General features: G+C 37.0%; 1 protein-coding gene across 1 annotated transcript in view; it reads left to right on the top strand.

The window, feature by feature from the left end:
* Nucleotides 1-76: 76 nt before the first annotated feature.
* The window catches only part of cdk14 (cyclin dependent kinase 14), a 178504-nt gene continuing 155449 nt past the window's right edge, over nucleotides 77-23131 (top strand). Inside the window, exons 1-2 of the mRNA XM_006636009.3 lie at nucleotides 77-594; nucleotides 4839-4870. Of these exons, the coding sequence (XP_006636072.1) occupies nucleotides 501-594; nucleotides 4839-4870 (126 nt within the window). The 5' untranslated portion in view covers nucleotides 77-500. The remainder of the gene's footprint in view (nucleotides 595-4838; nucleotides 4871-23131) is intronic.

Below are 23131 nucleotides of genomic sequence, written 5' to 3'. Positions count from 1 at the left end.
CCGATAGTGTATCACAACCCAGATTGACTGCAGTTGACCAATCATGGGCTGGCAGAGGTGGGATTTTTCCCCTCTTTTACTCCCCCTCCCGAAAAGAGAATCCCGAAAATGACATCCAGACTGAGAGAAAAACAGTGAAAGCAAAGAGAGTGAGAAATTGACACAGACCTGCGGAAGACGTGTTTTTTTTTTTAAAAAAGCACATCCTTTCTTGGGCACGTTGTAAAGTTTCAGTTCTTTTAAATCGCCAGCAGTGATGCTCTGCCTCAAGAAATGAAGTTCGCAAGTGCAAAAACCTGAAAGAAAAAAAAAAACTAGCGCAAGAAAATGCCTCTTTGAAAACGGGAGCTTCTCGCAGAGCACATTTCCTGGGTTTGACAGCATAGCAAAAGCGGAGACGCCGCTTGCTCGATTCCTCTTTGCCCCCGACGACTTTTCTTCCCAGGATCTCTGGTGTTGGACCTTTTCTTTTACCGACTCCGGTCCAACCGGGAATCGAAATGTGTGACTTCATGCCAGCCTCGCAGCCCGCTGAAAAAATCGGCAAAATGAAAAAGTTACGAAGAACTTTGTCGGAGAGTTTCAACCGAATAAGTAAGTAGAGTCGCCTGCCTGGTTTTTTTTTTGTTCAGCAAAGTATTGTTAGGGTCCTGGCTCGTATCTTTTAGCGATTGTCTTGAGTACAATGAGGGCTCTTTGTAGGACATTCCTTGAATTAAAACTGAGAAAGAGGTTGATAAAACACTTATCATTTGCGTTACTGAAATTCTCCGCACTACCGCACAATGCAGGTCCGATGCAACCGGGTCTGTGGACCGTAAATAGTTTAGATACCTTCATTCCGTAAAGGGGTATCAGTTTGTAGCTGACGTCTGGGCAGATACAGTACCTCTCAGGCTTTTATACACCAGCTTATTTATTTTTTTTTAAATGGGAGACTGTGGATGTCTTCTTTAGGTACTGTGCTTTGTCACCTGTGTGCATTAACGGAATGACCATCATTTGCCCGTGGTAGCGCGCTGAAAAATTGTAAAAGTTTCAAACCGACAACAAAACGCTCAGCTGGGAATCAACAGGACCCCTTTCTCGCTTTTAACAAAAATGTTAAACACCTTTAAGGATCCCAACAAGCGTGAAGAGTAGTTCAGAGATACCTTTGACCAGCTTTTATGCTAGGTACAGCTGCAGAGGACACCGGGCGTCACGATTAGCAAAACCTGGTAACCTGAGCTCATTGATAACGAGGTGGCCATTGGCCGCAGTAGACCTGGCTATGCTCTTAAAGCACCCGAGCTGCAGCTTCTTATCCCAGATAAGATTCCCCAATGAACTATAATTTCACAGACGAACACAGAAGAAATGCTCGAAAGCAGAACCGCGGGGTTTCTAAGGATTAGCAGAATGTTTTTGGGGGGGCGGGAGAAACAAATTCTGTCCTGGGGGAGTACAATACATGAACCTAGCTTGTAAAAGTCCAGTTGAAATCACCATTAGCGGCGCGTTTTGCATGAACACCGGTGTGCGCTTGGTGTCGCAGAAATTTGTTTTTGCACACACGCCGTGGCACGAAGCAATTGGGTTCTTGCAACACTGGGAATTAATGCCTCTGCGCACCGATTTAGTGTCAGTTTCACGTGGAAGATAAAACAAAGAGCATTACGTCATTGTTCTGAAAATCTTAAACCGCACAGTGTTGTTTAATGGGGACGCCTTGTAGGGATACTGTACACGAGTTTGTCCCTAGTGAAGTGAAGTCTAGTTGTTGTCTAATTGCAGTTAACTGTTGTTGGATTTGTACTTGCTGATTGAAGCGCTTAATTTAGAAATTCAAACTCAGTAAACCCCAGTCTTGTTCTCCCGTTGTCTGTAGCCACGAATGGTGCACGAACCTAAAGTCACTCTTTTCTTTCATTATCAGCTGCCGTTTACAGTCGTCATGAGACGACATTCACATCGAGATTTGTGACCGTTTTGAGTTTTGGAAAATCAAAACATGTTACTTTAGCTAGAGAACGACAGGGGACAATATTTGGCACGTTGCTTTTACTCTGCATTTCATGTCCAATGTCTGTGTCATTACGCTTTAATGTACACGTGATATCTCCATCATTAAACATTAAAATAGGCAACAGTTTAATAAAACGTGATTTTTGTATCTTTTTATTGGCACGGAGAGCGCCTAGCAATGATCATTACTGAAAAATACATCGAACTCGGGGAGAAATATGAGGTGTAGCCCTGATACAAGACCTCTAAGAATATTCACTGCAATGCAAATTGAATGTACACTAGACATGGGTCATGCTTACAATTGGTATGAAATATTAAAAGAAATTTCCATTTGCATTGTATTCCCAGGATATGAAGTATGTTGTAGAGAGGTTTACCTAGGTCCAAGGCTGCAGTGAATTATTAATGGCAGAATTAACAATGTGGTAAAACACACAGTAGTAGTATACAGCAATTACAATGCTGCATTTTAAGATCATGGGAAGAACTAAAAACAATAACAGCAAAAATGATCGTCTTTCTGAGTTTTTTAGAAATAGTAATTGTTTTATAAGCCCTGTACACACTGAAACGTTCTTACGATATTGTTTTGAGAGAATGTGAGGCAGTTCTTTCTTCCTGGATTGGTCTGATTGTGCATAAAGTTTTTAAAATAAAAAGGGATGCAAACTCTAGCAGGACTGAAAAGAATGCAAGTATCTTTTTTTTTTTTTACAAAATTACTACCTGTATAATTTATTATGCAACTGTTTAGTTTCCGATGTTTTTATTATGAGTTTTATAACATGATGATCTCTCTCTCTTAGGAACCATCAGCAAAGACAAGACAACAGTATGAATACTGTTTATGGCTCTCGGGGCAGTGTATTTGAACTTTTGCATTCGAAAATAAAAATATGAGAATTCTGGATTTTGTATACAGAATGTAATTCTTTTTCTTGTTCCTCTGATTTATCCTTGTGTTAACAGATCTAACTGGTGACATGTTTTTGGATGTCTTTTGTGGTAGCTCCATCACTTTGGAATGTTGAGGCTGACAGCTTATTCATTATGAAATGTTTTTTTTAATTGATTTTAAGGGAGAGCTGGCATCTGTATGTTTTGGTTGTAAGTCAAGGAGTAAGACTTTGGATGAATAAATATTTTTGCATTTGTTACAATAAGAAGTTTCTCAGAAAATGAACATTGCTAATAAAGAAAACCTAATTTACACTAAATGGAGCATCTCTCTGAGATCTATAAACATGTGGCATTACAACTTTATCATAGAATACGCGCATAAACAAATTAAAAGCCAATAGTATCTCTTTGCACATTATTATACAAAAGATGATTGTTATACCAAAACATTTAACAAAATTGTGGAGGAGACTATATTTCATACTGCACAACAATGCAATGTTTATAGTATTTTGAGTTGGTTTATGAAAACAATGAGCGATGTGGTTAAAACCCCTGTTAATCATTAACAAAATAATTCTTCTTGTTATGCTCTTAGCTTATTTGCCGTGTGTTGGGAAGGTCCTTACTGTAGATTATTTGGCCATTTTGATTTATTTAACATATAAAGATAAAGCAGTCTTCACACTTTTTTGAAACGCTGTTAACAATATTGAAGTTTTTCCAATATCAATGATTCCGGGTGTATTACCTTCATCAAGAGAGCGTTGTCATAATAAATTGTTATTCTTTTGGAGATGAGCAATTAGCTTTTCCTTTAAGCTGAAGGTGTCTGTGATATGCTTTATAAAGAGAGTACAATTTCATGGTTCAGTTAACAGGAGTATTGATTGTCCTGTAGTATAAAATAATGGCAACAAATAAACGCTGGCTTGAATGAAACCCTCACAAACACTAATGGGTTCCTGCACATTATGGACCAGCACCAGTCATATTATTTAAAAAGGCCATTAGAGCTGGCACACTAACACTACTGTGTTTATTTATATGTATATAATTTTGGATTTATTTAAATTTTAGAGTTTTGGACTTGTATAGATTTTAGAGCTTCACAGTAGCCAAAACATATTTCTGTTATTTTTTCCAAGATTTCCTTACATTTTTAATATTCTGTATGGCAGGATGATTGTTTTGTAGTCCATACACCTACTGTATAATGACCGAATACCATAATGAAGACTATCGACACATCTTGACAATGCTTCAAAAAATTCACCCATATATTTTTATAATCCCTTTGTGACATCTGAGAATTTTTAAACCGGTTTCAGCTCAATGCATTTTTGTAATCGTGAATGTGTCACATTATTGTTACTGCACAGAGAACTTGCAATTCCAAACTCAGCTGAACAGATTAATTTACAAAATAATAATAACAGCTATACCTATAAGAGTCTTACCAATGTTGCAATTTCAGCCTTGCGAAACATCATGAAACCTTACAAGATTTAAACATTAGCAGTGTTAAATCTGAATCTTAGCTTCATTTGGCAAATGTAGCTACTAAAATTTATTGTACTTCCATGGAAAGATAGCATTACAATTAACATTCAAGGATCAAATTGTCTTACTTTAATTTTCAAAGCTGTGCTATAATTCATTTTTAATTTTGAGGAATATTTGTTACCAGATATATTCACTGCAGTTGCCTTTTGTGAATAATATTGATGGCTTTTTTCAGGGGTCAAATAATCAAAACACGGCAATGTGTTACAGGCCTTGGTAAGATCTAAAATGTTTATTGTAAAGGAATGTAGTTATCTACATCTGCACAATACACATTCAGTAAATGGAATAGTTTGGTAAGATGCTGTTTTTGCAGTACTTTAACTTATGCACTTATGCTGATTTCCATTTTTCTTTTCAAGCATTCAAGAAAGATGACAGCAACTTTGATGAGGTAAGTGTATTATCATTATTTATGAAAAAAACCCCCGCAACAACACAAGTTATATTTAAAGTACCATTAAATATTCCAACTTTATCTTCTAGCTTAGGATGTTTTATCAAACTAAAATCTTCAGCTTCTTATTGGGATAAGTATTATTTCAATATTGATAGGCCTAAAATCATAGTTCTTAAACATCAGAGTTGAATTCAATGCTGTTGGAGAATAGATCACTCTCCTGTGGGTCATTTTCCTGCAAAACCATTTCTATATCTGTGTGCTAGTTTTCATGCAAAAAGTTTCCTTTGTTATATGCAGACATCAAATCAGATTAAATTAGTATTGGAAACGAAGAGAATGTATGGAATTGTTGAATATGAAGCACAAAAAACTCATTAAACACTATGTAGTACAAAGTGTATTTCAATCAAAAGGGCAAAAAGTCTTGCTTTTGAAATTTGTGTTGTTTTAGAAGGTAAGAGTAAGGTCTTTTTTCTGTTGAGTTACCTGTAATCGAGATCCTACCTCAGAATGCTGTTTGGCTGTGCCTAGGAGTTTCCATCATTTTGCAGCAATTTAGACAGCATATTATTCATCACTGCTACCTGCTGACTACTTCACACATTGATGTAGGTGCATGCCAGTTTGATAGTGAAATTGTTTATATATTTCTTTACCTTGAACAAATGGCTTCGACTAATTTAATTAAAGCAGTGGCAGATTTGTTTTTGTGTTAGAATGTGTGGTTATATTATTGGAATTGTTTCAAAACTGTTCTGTAGACCTAAGGAATGTCATCTCATCTTATTTTGTATCTTGAAGGCTTTTTTCACATTTTCAGTCATACAGCTTCTCATTGCATTTTCTTATGATCAAAAACTAAAACACAAAAACCGAAATGCAATGTCAAGGTATTGTTTTGTTTTTCTTAAGGGGAAATTCTTGATACTGATAGGCCATATAACTGGTGTTGAAAGAAGTTTTTTAAAATGCCATGAATAACCATTTTCTCACATAATATTGTTAAGTGTGAGGTACTGTATGTATGTCCACACTGGTAGTTTTCATTGCCCAAATCCATTAGAGACTATGTGACTGGTGAAATTTCTAAAACTTGCTTAAAGACCAATCTTTTGTATTCAGCTTTTGTTGTAGAAATTAGTTTAACTCTCTGTTATTGATTGATTTTACTGTGCTTTTGTTTATCTTTCTTTTTACTGTTATATATATTGCCAATTCACAGTGAGTAAATGATTACAGTGCTTTTTTCCATAATGATATTATTTTTATTTGTCTCCCCTAGCCAGTGTAATTTGAATTGCTAGATAGAGGTGGTAAGATGTTAACAGGGCTTGTTCACAGCTTGGGGATATCTGATCAGATAGGCTGCCTCCAGTTGAGTGGAGACTACAGATGTTTGACAACTTTCAAGACTGGAACCCTCTGGAGCAGACCAGCCAAGATTATGTGACCAACACTGTGTTTTAAAAGGATTAAAAAGACAAAAGCAAAGGTATCGCAGGGAAAAAAGCACAGACAAATTGGAGTGAGAAAGTTATGGAGTGGGAGACATCCTCCCTAGGATTTCTCATTGATAAACTAAAAACTCCCAGACTCTAGGTAGTGGTGAGACTCACATTCATGGCAAGGAGTTGTAGTTTTCATATTTATAGAGATATTTATTTGCCCTTTTAAGATTCATCAGGTAAAGCCTGGAATCTCGGGACTCCTGCAGGAGTTTATTCTGTGAAAACAGTCTTGCTTTCCCAGAACTGTTTTAGTATAAAGTTAGTTTAAAGAGTATACATTTTGGATGCAGTGTTTTGGGCTCTGGAATTCATTCAAACTGCAGATAAATAGTAAAGTTTGTGTTAGTAGTTTACTATCCTTATCTTTAAGCCATTTAATTTTAATTTCTCAACCACCAAACTGTTCACACATAAAACATACAGACGTGTTGCATTTCTTGGCCCGAGTGGGTATTTTATTATTTAACTCTAAGACTCACAACTCACCTAGGTTATTTCTTAACCTTTGCTACTCCATTTAATTAAAACGTTTTGCATATTCTGTACTTTTCGTATTCATTTTCCATTTTAGTTTAATTTACTCGCACAAGGAAGTAGTATTTGTATGTTTAAAAAAGGTGCAGACGTTGTAGGAGAGTTGAGATTTTTAGCTTAGTAGCAGTTTTTTTAAGGTGGCTGCTACAGATATAAAGACATTTGCTGTATTTAGCATATCTCTGCCAAATAACCTACAATTCTGCTTAATTAGTTATTGACATTGTGGCATAGTGCTATTGATTTTGTTATTAAAGATACTTAACAGTCTATGTATCTTTGTCAGTGTTTGCAAACCTATTTCTAAGCTAACCTGAGAGGCTTGCTTCTGTCACAAAGATGCAAATAATGCCATCTTGTAGACAGAAATATGAAATATATTTTATAAAAGTGAACAAAACATAGAGAAAAACAGGTCTTAAAGTATGTTACAAAGTAATACTTTATTAGTGCATTAGCCATTTATTTATACATTTTGTATAATTGCATTCTTACTTATATTTCTTTAAAATTGTTCTTTTAATTTTAAAAATACTTATATAGCATATGTAGCACATCATATTTTTGTTCTCAGTGGACTCACAATGTTTTTGTGACTTAGTCTCAGTTAATTACTAATCAAATAGGATCACATGGCATAAGTATTTTCTTATTCAGCACAAATCACTCCAACGATTTGTACATCTTCTTCATATTTTCTGGTTTGTTTTTCTTTTTCCTAAATAACTTCCTACGAAGGGTACCTGAAAAAAAAATCTTCCTGTTTACATTGGTATATTAGATATATACACATATGCAGTAGAATTCTTGGGAAGTTATATATTTATATTTTGCTGGCAATGTACACACTTTATTCTGAGCAAAGGACCAAGCTGGAGACCAGATTCAGACAAACTGCCAGTGTAGCATGACATTGTCAAGTGTTCAGAAGACAGCAGAATAGGATTCAAGGCAAGAGAGAGAGAGCCAAATCTTTGTCTTCCAGAATGTATTTTCTATGGTGTCTCCTCTCAAATGGTGGTTATCTGTGAATCCGGGATATATATGAAATATAGGCTTTAGGCCACTGGACCATCAGAACGTGCTGGTATGTGAAGAAATAGCCACTCATGTGGTTGATTCATCTGGACTCTGCAGGAGGCAGTTCTGCTACTTTCTGTTGGTGTCCACCTATCCAAAAGTAATAGTGTATTTCATGGGAGATTAAGTTTCAGGTGGCTTGCAATGAAGAAATGAAAGTGCTAATCCCAACAATGTTCTGACCAGTCACTGGACATAAACATCCTTGTGCTTCCATGAACTCGACAGATTCCTGTAAAATTGATGAACTGGACCCACTTCTCTGGACTCCCGGAAAGGCCAGTGCTGCCTGTCCTTGTCCACAGAGCTCGAAATCGTTCACTCTGCAACTTTCCCTAAAATACGTAATTATGTAAAGAGTGATGATACAGTAAGCTGTAGAATCGGTTTCTTTCGTGTGAAGTTATTTCCATATTGGAAAGTTAATTAGATAAACAAGAGACCCTGTGGTCACTGAAATCAATTTGTAAGTGAATAAAAAAGCTATTGTATTTTATAAGACTATAGTCTTTGAAGCCATACTTCACATTACTATTGCAGGTTTTTGTTCCTTTTTTCAACACCTGTATCTGCAAGACGTGGCGGCAATGAACTGAACAAGCTGGTTGTTGAAATGAGACTATCACTTTGCACTGCTGTGGTGTCAGAATCGCAATGAATTTGCTAAAGTGTTTCTTCTGCTTCTGACATTGCTACTGAGCTGTGGGTGGTTCCCAAATGCAGCATGAAGCCTTGGTCCAAATATTGCACTTTAATAACCACCTAGACCTTGTAATGAAAATGGCAATCCGACCAGTAAGATATTTTATTTTGCAGTTTTTAGTTGTTTTAAAATATCCTGTATATCCATGGAAATCTTCACAAAAAATGCACTTGTTTAACTGAATCCCCTTCAGAGTTAACCAAGAGAAAGACAGATTGGTTGTGAACTGCTAATGGAACATTGTGCACCACTTGTTTTCATGCCTCTAAAGGGAGAGAATAATTCCAATTTTTAAACTGTTTTATTAAAAACATTGATGGTCTATCAGATTAATGGGATGCATGCTGCGAATTATGAGTGTAGCAATTCTTCCATGTTTTGAAGGCATATTGGATTGCAGTAATTTCACAAATGGACATGCGTACCACACAGGGTGTAGCCCTGTCCTGCACTCTGTGCATCCAGAATAGAATCTGTTTTTTTTGTGACCCTTACCATAAAAAAGCAGATTTCTAATAGTAACGCATGTATGTATTTACATTGTAATTATAATACATATAGGGTTCTTTCTCTGTGCCTAATAGCTTTTGCCTAGGATAGCCTTACCTCATTGTTTGTAACATTCAGCTTCATGTCCGTCTTGCATGATGGGGTTATTAGGATGTCCATGATTCCTGAACTTTTTACATAAACTGACTACGCATGAAGACTGAGAAGGGTATTTTAATGTCTGCATACCAAAAGTTGGATGCAGCAGTTTCTTGACATTAAAAATGTAGTTGAAGAGACTGATATGATTAATTTCCTTTTAAGTGTGCCATAAAGTAACTCAGGGGAAAAACAGTTTTATACATACATGTGTATATATATGTATGTGTGTGTGGTATGTTAAATTCTGCACACTTAGGTATGCTGTTTCAGTAGGATGGAGTTTGACTACATCGAGGTCCAGTTGCTGCCTTGTTGGCCTGCTGCAACACAGTAATGTGACCTGTGACCACAAAATGTAACCTATGTGCTTTCTTTTCTTTTTAGTATTCTCCGATATTGTCACCTGTCAGACTTCATTTGTCTATTTTTGCTCACATTGTTATGAACAAGCTAAGTCAAGTGACTTTTCTAACCAGTCCTGTACAGCGCGTGCAGTTCTGACATTCGTATTTGTGCACTCCTGGAAAAACGCCACCTTTAATAAGCAGCACTGTCTGAGTTGAACCGGTTGAAATGCTGCGTACACTGATAAAAGCTGCTCTTTTCTCACCATACCCGCTTACTGTCTCTCGCATGATAACGCTTGTCCAAGATCAGTATCTGGTGCATTACATTTACATCATTCTTGGACTGTGCTCTTAGATCACTCTTCTGTGGCTGGCTCGGACAGAAGAGTGAATAATTGGCAGGCAATAATAGAAGAGGGGCGCAGTATTTTAATTATATAACACTACAAGCACTTAAGAGGAAGGTTAATGCTGCTAGTGGCCAGAAATAATGAGTAACAAAGCCATACCTTTAGTTTACTTTAGGAGGATTCTCTAATTGACATACTTCTTTAAACTCTTCCAAGGTTTAAGAAAAGGAAATTGTAGACCTAAGAAAACAAATCTCTGTGGTTTAGCAATCTTCACTTCTAGACATCATGCAAGAAGTACATTGGTTTCTAAAGAGTGTTCATCCCATATTTAGTGCTCTTTTCTATAGGATTTTTGAACAGCTCATCAGTGCTCACTGAGTTCCCCTCTTCCTTTGTAGGTAAGTACAAAAATGTTGCGATTGAGGTGGTGATTTAACATTTTTTAGGTTTTATTCAATGTTATAGATTTATGTTCAGTACAGGTTCAAAAAATGCTTAGCTACACACACTGCATGGACAGAGATTTTGCAAACAAAAGCAGTTTTGCTCATCTTGCTTGTTTGATGTCTAGTAGTTAATTGATCTGAGGATCTCTCCCAGCCATTTCTTGAACAATCCCAGGGTATCCACTGGCTTGATAGCTTATTCCAGACGCCCCTTCCTAAGCCAGAATCAGAATACTAAAAGGATCACCAGCCGATGAAGGATTTCCTTTTAACCATTCAGTCCCTTCTCCTCTGTCTTCTTCTTAGTGTTTGTGCTGAAACCTTAATACCTTGTTCATCAAATTGGTCCTGGATGCCATCTGAAACCGTGTTCTCTTTTTGCATTGATAATTGCTCAAGCATGTCTGGCATCAAGTCCTGCTTTTAAAACATTAAATTAAAAAAGCACTGAAGAAACTTTTAAGAGGAAAGAGCCTGCCCGAATATTTTCAGAATACTAGTAACTTTGTACGTTAGTAAGAAGAAAGATTTCACAGTGCTGTTTTAGACATGCTTATATTCTTGCTGTACTGTATGTAATGTCTGCTTTGTATCAGTCAAGTGTGCGGTCTTTTAGAAGAGTTGTGTGAAATGGGAAACAAGTGATTGGCTCATTTGTTATAAATGGATAATTGTGAGCTTCGCAGGAAAATATGTGAAGAATTTAAAAAGGAAAGGAGTTATTTCCTGCTGTGTAGAAATCATCTTTAAGGAGGTGGCCGTAAATGACATTTGTATGTTGAAATTGTGTCTTTATTTAATAAAGGTATATGTGTAAAATATATTTGGTTTATTTTTGTGGAAGTATGTGGAAAAACAAGTTAAGATTGAAGCTTAAATCAAGATGTACATAGTAGTTCAGACTCTTGACCTTGTGGTTTAACAGACATGTCTTGCAAGTTCTACATGTGGGTGCTTACTTGTTGCAAGGGCACAGAGAAGAGCTGGTGGCTACTTCCTGGCCCAGCTTTGAAAATTAAAATGAAGAAAGGCTGATTATACTGGGGGTTTGTGATTCTGTAACATTTATTTTAAACTAACACAAATGGGAATGGGTTTAACCAACTTACAAAATGCACTTCCACATTTATTTGCTCACAGTAATTGGGAAAAATGACCTTTACTCTTTGTAAAGCATAAAAGACAACACTGATAATGAAATGTTAAAAAGAAAATGGAGTGTGATCACTGTGGTCACTGAAACACTGTGGTCAGCACTTTTTTCTTTATTACAATACAACTTCATTTTCCTCAGTTTTCCCTTAGTAAATCCAGCATGAAGGTTTTTTACACATCTTACTACAAGGGGAAACAGATAAAAGTTCAGTAATTTGGTACAGAATGTTAAAAGTTAATGTCCAGCATGTTAGGTTGCATTTATTGATTTGCAAAGCTGTTTATTTTCTCAACTGGGCAGTGTCGTAAGCTGAAACTCTTCCTTATCTTTATGGGCAATCTGATTTCACTGTACTAGCCTGAAGAATATACAGCATCCATCACCATAGCTGCTACTGCAGCACAACTGTTTCAGAATGTGTGGTGCCTCTCAGGTTAAGAGAGAGAAAATGCATGGATCATGGTTACCAAAGCAGTACCTGCATCCTTCAGGCTTTACTATTTTCGCGGTGTCTTTGCCTCTCGGAAATCTACACTCACACAGAGCCTAGCCTTGCGATACTGCTGTGCTAATCTCTGTCCTCAGAGCCTTGCTCATGGGTAACTATTCACCCCTGGAGGGGTCAGTCTTTTGCCTTCTGCTGCCTCTCTCAGTGGTAATGGAGCAGGGCCAGCTGGGCTGCCTAATTGAATTTCAAATGCTGTTCGTTTGAATGATTCAGTGGTAAAAGAATCCAGGGGTCTTTACTGGCTGTTTATAAACAGGAAACCTCTGGGGTTTTGGTGTTCTCCATTTGAACAGGGTAATTATGAAGGTTTTTTTTTCCCTTCCTGATGTGGGATGTGTTCCCTGTTCATAGACTTGCCCATCACGTCAGGTCTGAGTTCTGGTACTTGACACACTGCTGATAGATGGATGTGCATTGACATGGTGGGCTGTCTTGCAGATCTAAGGCTGTTGTGTCTTGGAGGGTTTCTTGGTCTCTTCAAGGCACGAGCACCTGAAGAGTTGGAAGAAGCTGTTAGATTGGTCCCATTAAGCCAGTGATGAGCTGATTGAGCTTGTTAAGAGTTGAGCTAAGAAAAAAAAGGCTTGCTTTTACAAATTTCCCTTTGTCCAAAGCTAGGGGTATTGATTTTCCGGTTTTTGCTTTAATAGCAGTGTACTATGGAAAGAGCTCAGAGGTCTTGAATTATGTTAAAAAGACAGTTTAGAAGATGTTTGTAGTCAGAAGAGTAGTAGTCATTTTTGCACAGAGAATACCTCAGCTCAGGTCAAATTACCTAAATATGTGTTAATATGGCTTCAGGAATATTATTAATGCTTTAGCTCTATTGTTGTCTTATACAGTATAATCCACGACTCAGCTGACTGTCTAATAAAGTAGTTTGCAACGCCAGTCAACAGATACCACCCGGGGTGTGTTTGGCAAGTTTAAATGAGAAATACCATTGTAACATAGTCAGTGATATACAGCAGGGTTTTTACTGAGCTGTGGCAGGAAATGGTTTGTGTCCCTTATGTGTTAATATGCTTTGTTGAGAACATTCTATCCCATCTACAAGAAGAATAAAGGAGTTGCATATGTGATTTTTTTGTTAAATTAATAGCAATAAAATGATATTACAGTGTTTTAAAAATATAAGACAATGCCATATTAATTTTCACCATTGTGAGCTGTCTCACATCGCATTCAATATGCAGATCTAATCAGACACACAGGTACTGATAGAGTGCCTTATTTTGCATTATTTCAAAACCCTGTCAGACTCCGTCAGAATGCTTTTATTATAATTGTGCATCCTTCACCTGATGGACTAGAATTTCATTACCAGCCCTCATGAAATAAATGCTGACATTTTCAAATGTATATATTTTCTGTCAACAGTTGAAAATAGTGGAATAAACAGACCCCTTTTTTATTTCAAAGCATCACGTGTGAGTCAGAGAACAATAGTCTTTCTTTGCCAAGCTAATAACATGTCAGTCCATCTTGCATTTTATTTGAAGTGCTACAGGGCTTTCAATAAAACAAAAATATTTTCAAGTTCTGGAGATCAAATAAACTGAGAAAAAAAGAATAAATATGTGTTTTTAGTATTGTTAACATTTCTATTGTTGGTAAACCAACACGTATTAGTCATGCACAGCTCTGAAACATTTTTTCTTTCATATGCCTTAAGTGCAATGCTGAAAATCAGTCACTGGAGATGACACTACACTAAGCCTGGCTCAGAGTAAATGTCAGAACCTCAACTATCTTGACTGTTTTTGTATCTAAGACAGTTGGGATCACAGTAGAGCAGCTGGCGTGTGGGATCTGTGATATAATCTTAGCCTTGCTTGCACACCAGCCTGACACATTGGTATTCGGTGCAGTGTGAATCAAGGGCTGTGTACAAAGGATTTAACTGCAATAGCCCCCATGGAACACGAGCTCATTAACTGCTGAAAATGGACTAGAGATCAGCTCAGCTGTTCGGAAAACATGGAGCTACAGAGGATGCATTGATATTCAAGGTCTTACTGTATGTCCACTTCTAGTGAGAAATAAAATATGGCAAATTGAATGAGCTCACTATTTAAAGAATTTTCTCAAGGCTTGCATTCATACACTACTAAGTCTTTATATCCTAATGTACCTCATGGGAATTTCTGCAGGGAGTATTCATGTTCGGTTTGTTACAAACAATAAAGCTGGGTAGAATCCATCTGCAAGAATGATACATTTTGTTGCTGCTGATTTATTATAGGTAGACATCTGCCATACTTCTAAATGGAATGCAAACTGAGCTACTTTTTGTTTTATGTCATGACGCACTGCAGTGCATCTGCATGTCACCTGCAAGACCCCGATTTTGCCATGACTTTATTTCCTCCTGTTGATTGGGATTGACCTCTAAGCCCTTCTGGGTCTTGTGCACAGGGGCTTTGTGTTCTCACGTGCAGTATTCCTCCATTTAGTTTTGCTTTGAGGGAACAGGACTTGTAAGGAAATGGGTCTCAGTTACACCTGAGACTGTGAAAACAATCCAGGAACCGAAAAGGTCGTGACGGAAAACACTTTTGTTTGTTTTTTTCCCAGGAGCTGAATTTTCAGACTAAAGTACTGTTTACCACAGAATATTTCTGGAAATTGTGAAACTTGTGTTGTTGTCAGTCTGAGTGGCTTTTCCTGCTAGCCCTTTGGGTTTAGTAAAACAGGCTGATATTGTCGGAATAAAGGAAAGGATTTTGGAACTCTGCAATTATTTTTCTGAGGAATAGAATTGAACTTGGGCTGAAGGGTGGCGCAGGGGTCAGCATTTCTGCCTCGCAGTACAGGGGCCCCGGGTTCAACTCTGGACCTGTGGTGCTGTCTGCATGGAGTTTGTAAGTTCTGCCCAAAGTTCGTGTGGGTTTCCTCCAGGTGCTCCTGTGTCCTCCTGCAGTCAAAACGCATGCTGGTAAGTTAAAGAATCCGCAATGATGATTGCATTTCAAACCACAATGAAACTACCACGTGCACAGCAAAGTGGACAACCTTCAATTTACAACACAAAAGAGACTAAGTTTCAATGTATGCACAGCGCCACATTGCCGTCATTGTCTGCGATTCAGGATGAGGCAACAAAATTTCAGATGATGCGAAAGTGGTCCTATTACATTGTAAACATTGTTTACACCAATCAAATTTTGCTACTAGATGAATTTTTATTACACTATTTTTAAGTATTGCAAAAAAGAGCAACCTGACAACCAGTTAACGGTCACTCTCGCCCATGTCAAGACCAACAGTTTCCCGTCTGTCTGCAACAACACTGCAACCATACAGTACATTCACAGAGTTCATGATTTTACACTTAATTCGAAATTTGTAAAAGTTTGTGCTATTGTCAATTAATATATTTTGTGACCCTTGTCAAGCTACCCATCCCTGTTGTTAGATATACTGTAAAACACTGTACACTGGTTTCCTTTAGGAAACAGATTAAGGGCATCCTCACATGAGTAAAATATAGGTTTTCTTTTTTTAAACTCTTTGACATTTTCTTTATTCCTTGTTCATTGGTCACATAATTTCTAATCACTGCTGTTTAAAAGCAGGCTGCTCTATTAAGAAGAGCTACCGTGAGCAGTTTGCTATGATGTGCTCTTCAAGCAGGTTTATAGGCTTTATAGGATAGACTGACAACAATAGAAACAGTAGATGCCTATCACCTCAGGCAGTATTGATAAAGATGAAACTAATGTAAGACAGATAACACGGGAGAGTGAATAATTTATTGATACACCTTCGGGGGAGACAAGTCAATGTGACCCTGCTACGTCTTGGACGCTGTTAGAAATAAATAAAGATTTTATAGTGCCATGTAAGGTCATTTTCTCATTTGTGCTTTTGTATTAGTTTATACTGCTCTATGTGCATAGGTATAATATTCACTACAAAAGTTTGCCATGTAAAATTACCTTAGAAGCTTGTGATATTAACCTTGGCTCTACCATAGCTTTTCTGTAGTTAAAACTATGACAGCAAAACTATGACAACAGTTAAACGTTCATAGAAAATGTGTCTGTGCAACATGCTATTGTATTATCTATATGTGCTTTACATTTTTAAGTGAGGTTAAATGTTGATAAAGTCCAGGGGAATGTATACTGAGAGGCACTAAATAATGGACTCCTTTCCATTTGTTGAGGTTTGAATGTCTTTTAGTATAGAAATCTTAAATATGTCCATTCCTAGGACATATTTTTTGATGAATCAGGGAAATACACATAAATGTTTTTGTAAAGACAAACACATTGTTTGTCAGTCTTTTAAATAAACATTTAATCCTACTGCTCTTGTGGGGTGTGAGAACTGCATGATTCATTTCTAAATGAATTCTTATGCGTAATGTAATTTGTTGTTTGAATAAATTTTGCCAGATTCAATCTGGCAGTAGAAACAATAAGTAATACATTGCTTTTTCAATTCTGTTGTTTACAGTGACAAACAGGGCTGTCTCTGTAGGTCTATAATATTGTAATGTCTTACATTAGCTTGCGTTTCTTATATTGAAAAGATAAGATGCTAGTTATTAACACAATGCTAATTTAGAGGATATTAAGAAAGTATCTGTTGGCAGTGAATGAAATTCTTATATTCTTGCTCAGTTTAAGATATTTTCATAAGTTGTTAAAGTAATTAAAAACTGTCTGCTGTCATAATATAAAATATATTGTTTGTTAGAAAGTGTGAAAGAGATGGACTCCTTTGTTTTGTAAGTTTCCTCAGGCCTGACTAAATTAAATTCAGTATGTATTTAAACACTGCTGAGCTGGTATTGCATTAATGCATTGACCATACAGTCCATTTCCATTTCTTTTAAAAGTGGCTTCAACTTTAAATTGCTTGCATGGCGCAACCTGATCCTTTGTATTTTGACAAGCTAGTGCCAATACACGCAGGCTCCCCTTTTTCCATGTGATGGCAGCATAATTGATGCATTAGATGAAAGTAAGATGCCTTTTTGTACCCTGGGTATTCATCACATATTTTTTTTGCATGCAATGTGATTAATGAGTTGTTTAATGAGATCTGACAGATTTTCAGGCCTTTGCTAAGCCTATTCCTGTGCAGTGTGGTGGAATTGTTAGAAAGAAAAAAAACTAAATCGGCCTTTTTCCTTTCGTGTTCTTGATCTTTGGGCATTTTGTATCCCCTTGTAGCAGGTATCCATACAGAAATATGAATGTGGTTTTCAGTGAAAAATTTGAAATTCCTTTTCAGACATGAAAAGGAAATAATAATGTTTTCAGCAATAAAAGGACAGCAATGTTATGAGAACCATCTTTTAAATCAAATTGATCTAGTTGCAATGAAAGAGTTTATACTGTATGTACTGTAGTGTTTGTATTTGTTTCCCTGCTGATATTGAAGGAGCATCAGACAACAAAATAAAATAAGCAAATGTTTGCTCCTAATGCAAAATGTATCTCTCCGTGTTGAGCATTGTTTTGTTATTAAAATTTAATCTGATATATTTACCATATCATTTTTTGCTCTGGTTGTATCACAGTATTGCTGTGGTGCTGTGGTCTCCTATGCTTTTAACTGTGGTTTACTGCATTGCAGCATGGGAAAACCCTGATATACAACCATAAATATCTCTAAAGGATGTTGATTATACTGTACTGCGGTAAAACACTAAAAGCATGAAAATGTTTTCATGTCACTATCTGATAGTTACTGTGATTCTTCCCGATGTGGCCAGGTGCAATTAGCAGAAAGTCACTAAAGTTAGTCAGCCAGTGTGTTCATGTGATCATCAGGCTTGCCCTGATGTCGGCAAAAGATGCACCACTCTTCCGCTTGGTGGTGACTCTCCCATCAGCCGTTTCAGAGCTTGTAAGCGTTGTTGAGCTTTCAGGGTGTCAAATACTGAGTGAGTCTGCAGGCGGGGCGTGTCGGAGCTGTATGTCCGTGTTTCTCATTTATTCCCAACAGGAATGTGAATCTCACTCCTGACTGAAGAGCTGAGTCTTTAAACAGCGGGTAATTCCATATTAGGTTAACATATATGTAATTAATATGTATATACATGTATAATGAGTTTATAATGCGTTTCTCATCAAAGCCCACCAGTACCAGACTTTGTATGGAAAGTATCCCTTACTCTTCCTATCACAGAAGTGAACTCACCTTCACAAGATTTGCTCATCCTCCCTTTCTGCCGAATCCCTTTAGAAGCAACACTTCTTTTTGTGTGACAGCGCTGAGGCTCTCTAGAGCGGACTGCACTTCATGCACTGCTAGGCCCCGCTGGCAAACTCAAGGGTTTGATGAGGAACTTCACACACAGTCTGAACCCTGTTCTCTTTGTTGCTCTGAGACTCAGCGGATGCTGTCTGTATTCCCCAGGCTGCTGTGCCTAGGCCTTCAGAATAAAACAAACCCACTGCCAGTACACAGGAGAATCCGCTGCCACTAGCAATCCTCTTTCAGAAAAGAGAAATCTGTTGAATGGGTTTACTCCCTTACCACCTCCCGGGTGGTCTCCCTGAACAGACAGAGTTTTTGGAGACAAGGCCTTCCTCTTTATTTCCTTGTGACTTGGATGCATGGAAACAACATGTTCTGTCATTTGAGAGCGTTATTTGTAAATGTATTTTCCCCCATTTAGACTTTAGACAGATGCTGAGGACTGAAAATAAATTGTAAGGAAGCATACAGTGTAGTAACCGATACAAATTTGCTCCTACACAAAACTGTCATATCTTTAATATGAAATTATACAAGGCTGGGGTTGCTCATCACTGGGAGACTGGTAAGGCAAAACAGTCAATTAAGCGGTAGAAACAATAAATGCACAGTCATGCATTGCTTTTTTAATTGTTGTTTACAGTGTAAAACAGGGCTGACTGTAGTTCTGTAACGCTGTACTATCTTACATTAGCTTACATTTCTTATATTGAAAAGATGAGGTTGAAAAGATAAGGAAACTTATTCAACAGAGTTCTCTTTTGTGCTGTGAGCAGATGTTGTTAGACCACTTGGAGGCACTCTTTTCAATGGTGTTAACCTCTGGGTCTGGGCTAAACTTCAGTGTGGGGCTACACAACCTGGTCTTCCTCCTTAATTCAGCAAGTAATTTCTACTGTATAGTAATGACTGTCTTATGTAACATAGGTTGGTACTTGGCTTCTGAATTAAATGAGTCCCCTCATGTTTTTAAAAAACTATATGACAAAGTGCTAAGTAAACACAAAAACTGTCAATTATTATCATTAATTGCAGATTCTAGCTGGCGGTTATCCAATAATTTAGGATGGTTATGTAAGTTCTTAGTGTGCAGAAAAAATAAACTGAGGAAGAACTACTTTGCTGTGATATAGAGGGATAGATGCATTGGTGGCCCTCAATTTAACAGTTAAATCAAAACAGAATGAGGTTACCGTTAAATGAGGTCATTTCATAAGGATATAAAGTTTGCAAGCAAGAGGAGATCATTTGCCCCATCTGGCTTGTTTGGGTGCTGGGCACTTGCTGTTTCAAGGATCCCATCCACTTTTTTGAAAAGAAAAGCCTGGAAGTCAGGCTTCAGCATGGCTTTGTACCTTGTTTCATACTGCTGTAACTCTTGAGGTAAAGAAGTAACTCCTGTTTGCAATTATAAAAGCACTTCATACTAGTTTCCACTGGGAATCTGATCTAAGACCTCAAAAGCAGTGACAAAGCCAACCTGGTGGGTGAACGAGAGTCATGGAACACATGTTGGACTGATCTGAAGCTGTTCTGGAAGGAGATAGTTGGCTGAGCTGTTACAGACTGATGCTGGATGAAATCTTCGCATCAATTAGCTGTTAATTGTCCAACTAGCAGGATGGGCTGAATGATCTCCTCTTGTTGGTAACCTTTCTTATATTTTTTCATATGTTCTTATGCAGACTTTTCTTTTCAAGACATCAAAGGCATGACAAGAAAGTTTTCTGTAGAGCTTTTTAAAAAAAATGCAAGCTTCAAGTACAGTTCCCAGCACCCAGGAAACATGCTGCCTTATGTTAATTTAGTCTTTAGGTCATTTATAGTAGATTAATAGGTTAGTTAAAGAAACAGCAACCTGCCTTGGTTGTAAATTTAAATAAAGATAGCGTGAAGTAGTAACAATGGAAAATACCATTGATAAATTAATGCGAGCCCTGTCATAGTAAACAGTAAGAGTATTCATGGTATCCCTTTAATGGAATGCTTCCACGTGAAAGACTCTGAATAACCAAATATGGCCAAGCAGTAGGGTGCTCTGCTCTTTGTGCTGGCCAATTGAGGAGCATCTCTGTGCACACAGGACCCCACCCCCTTGCCTGGGCTGGGAAGAGCTACAGGGAATAAGGACTTCTGGAAGCTGTGAATTTGTGGATGCCTTTCTGAAAATGATGTGACCCCTAGGCTTACGGGTCTTTCAGGCACCTGCTGTCTAGAGAAGGGAGAATTAGATTCTCAGAGCTGTGGAGAGACAGGCTACTACTCTCATAATCCGACACTGAAAGGTACACCTCTTATGCACATCACACCTGATGCATGAGCACTGAGTCAAACCAGAAGACAATGTCTTTAAAGGAATGTTCTACACAGACAACATGGAAGTGAAATTATAGTACATAGAATTAAAAGCATTGCATTATTACTTTTATGATTCTGGAAGGATGAGCATGATACTTTGATTGTTATGGCTATATGGAGCTTAATAGTCAATTTACAAAATAAATCATATCTTACAAATAAGTATTGCGCCCTAATTTGCAAATATGACCTTTACAGACCTAGGCTGTGTTAAAGGCACAGCATCCTCTACTCAGTTCCTGTGGGGCCATTCATGTTCTTAAGCTGTTCTGTTTACATGTGTTATATGTTGTAATCCTTCACAATAATTTTTCATGCACAAGTAAAAATACTCATTGCTTAGATAATACAGGTTTGAGAAATAGATCATAAATCATAAATGAAATTACATCCCTTCTGTTAAATCCCTTCCAGAAGACAGTTTTTAAAATAGTGCTACTCTCTTTGGTATCATATTTGTACATTACTGTATATATAATTCCCTCCACAGTGTTATCCTTTTCATAGTTCTGAATTCAATGTTATATGAAGCATATAACATTGCTTTTATGATTCTAACATTCTAACATTTAACAACAAAAATGTTCTCTGCTGTTTGCAGAAGCTATTAGATCTGAATGTTGAGATCAACTCTCAGGGCATTCTTTAAAAAAAAAAAACTGTGGAATTGAAGCCATGTACTGTATCTGTAATTGTAAGTAGCCTAGCCTGTGCTTTGTCATTATTTCATACCACAGTAATTTTAATAATTAGAACCCTTTTCTGACTTGAACCATAAAAGCCAAATTTATGTGAGAGCAGTAAAGGTTTTCAAACTTGCTGCCTTTACGTGGGTGAGTATTGCTGTGTGGGTATTTGACATCCATTCAAATACAAGACCAAAGAAAGTACTTTCTTATGTCATTCTCATTATCCACTCTGGAAAATAATTTTCACCATCATTGACAATATAGTGTCGTGATTTAATTTGGTGGTTGTGTTTCAGTATTAATAAAACAGTGTTAATAAAACACACAGATTGTAGGTGTTTTAGACATTCTTGTGTTGTACAGTATGCATGTTAATTTGCTAAATAGTCTAGTTACAGTTTTTTTTTTCATTTAAATAGTATATTGTTTGTCTGAATACTAAATATATTCAGATACTAAATATATTGTTGAGTACTGAATACTAAACTAATTTCAGAGATACCTACAAAAATGTTATATTAAACACAATTCTTAATGACCATAATGCACATTTTAATTGTTACATTCAGTAGTTGGCGATTCAGTTAAAAAAGCCTTCCATGACCTTTTAATTAGTGCTGCAATCTTGTTAGATTATGGCTGTAATAATGTGAGAATGGGAGCCCGGGCATTATTGTGTGCCATTTTCAGTAGCTTTGCTCAGTGGTGGTGTTATAGTATAGCTACTTGAAATAGGTAATAGTAAATTAATAATTATAATTGCTTACACTTATATAGCGCTTTTCTGGACACTCCACTCAAAGCGCTTTAAATAGTGAATAACTGCTGATGGATTTTATACAATTTACTCTTATAGGAAGATAGTCTGATTGTTGGAATTGATTAAATAAGACCATGTTATAAGAAGACTCTCGCTGTGGGAATGAAATGTGACAATAATGTAGAATTTCCATGAGACTTAAACCTTGTTCAAAAGGAGCTTTCCAAATCAAAGTGGGAGCTCTGGTTTTCCTAATAGACTGTGTGGATGTGATGTACATACAATATAAACTTTACCAATGGGTTAACGAATTAATGTGAACATTTGTACTTCAAGTGAAATTGCATGTTTGGATAAATGATTTGGAGTGTTACTGTTTGAGATGAGTCCTCTCAGATAGAAATTGTAAAATGTTAAATATTTGCATTCAAAAATATATTTTGCTGCTGTGTCTCACATTTTCATTTACCTCTCTAGCCCTCTTCCAATATAAGTTAATTTCAGTTCCAAACAGAGATATCTGAAGAGCTGTAAAATTTCCATCATACATGTAACCTGACGTATCTGATAGGGGTGCACCCTGCTCCTTTGAGAATATACACATCATAAATTGATGTACATCTCTTAGCAAATACTGAGTAAAAAAAAGTAAATATCATGGTTTTTTTTAAAGTCAGTGAACTACTCAAATTCAGTTTTGAGAAGGTTGTGTGTGCTGTTAAGGAATTTGCTGTCTGACTGACCTTTTGTTCAGCTGATGTGTTCTGAAGGGCAACAATCTGACCTTTCTCTTGAAACACATCTGAATGAAAAGTTCTTCTTATGTGATTAAAAAGCTGATACTTTAAAATTGATACAGCAAAGAACTGCAAGAAGGGCTTAAAACTGAGTGATACAGATGGTCAAAGCTACTGGTAAGATCCTGGCACATTGATTTCCA

This window comes from Lepisosteus oculatus, chromosome 10, assembly GCF_040954835.1.
Source record: "Lepisosteus oculatus isolate fLepOcu1 chromosome 10, fLepOcu1.hap2, whole genome shotgun sequence".
Taxonomy (NCBI): domain Eukaryota; kingdom Metazoa; phylum Chordata; class Actinopteri; order Semionotiformes; family Lepisosteidae; genus Lepisosteus; species Lepisosteus oculatus.
This window is presented reverse-complemented; position numbering and strand designations above follow the sequence as displayed.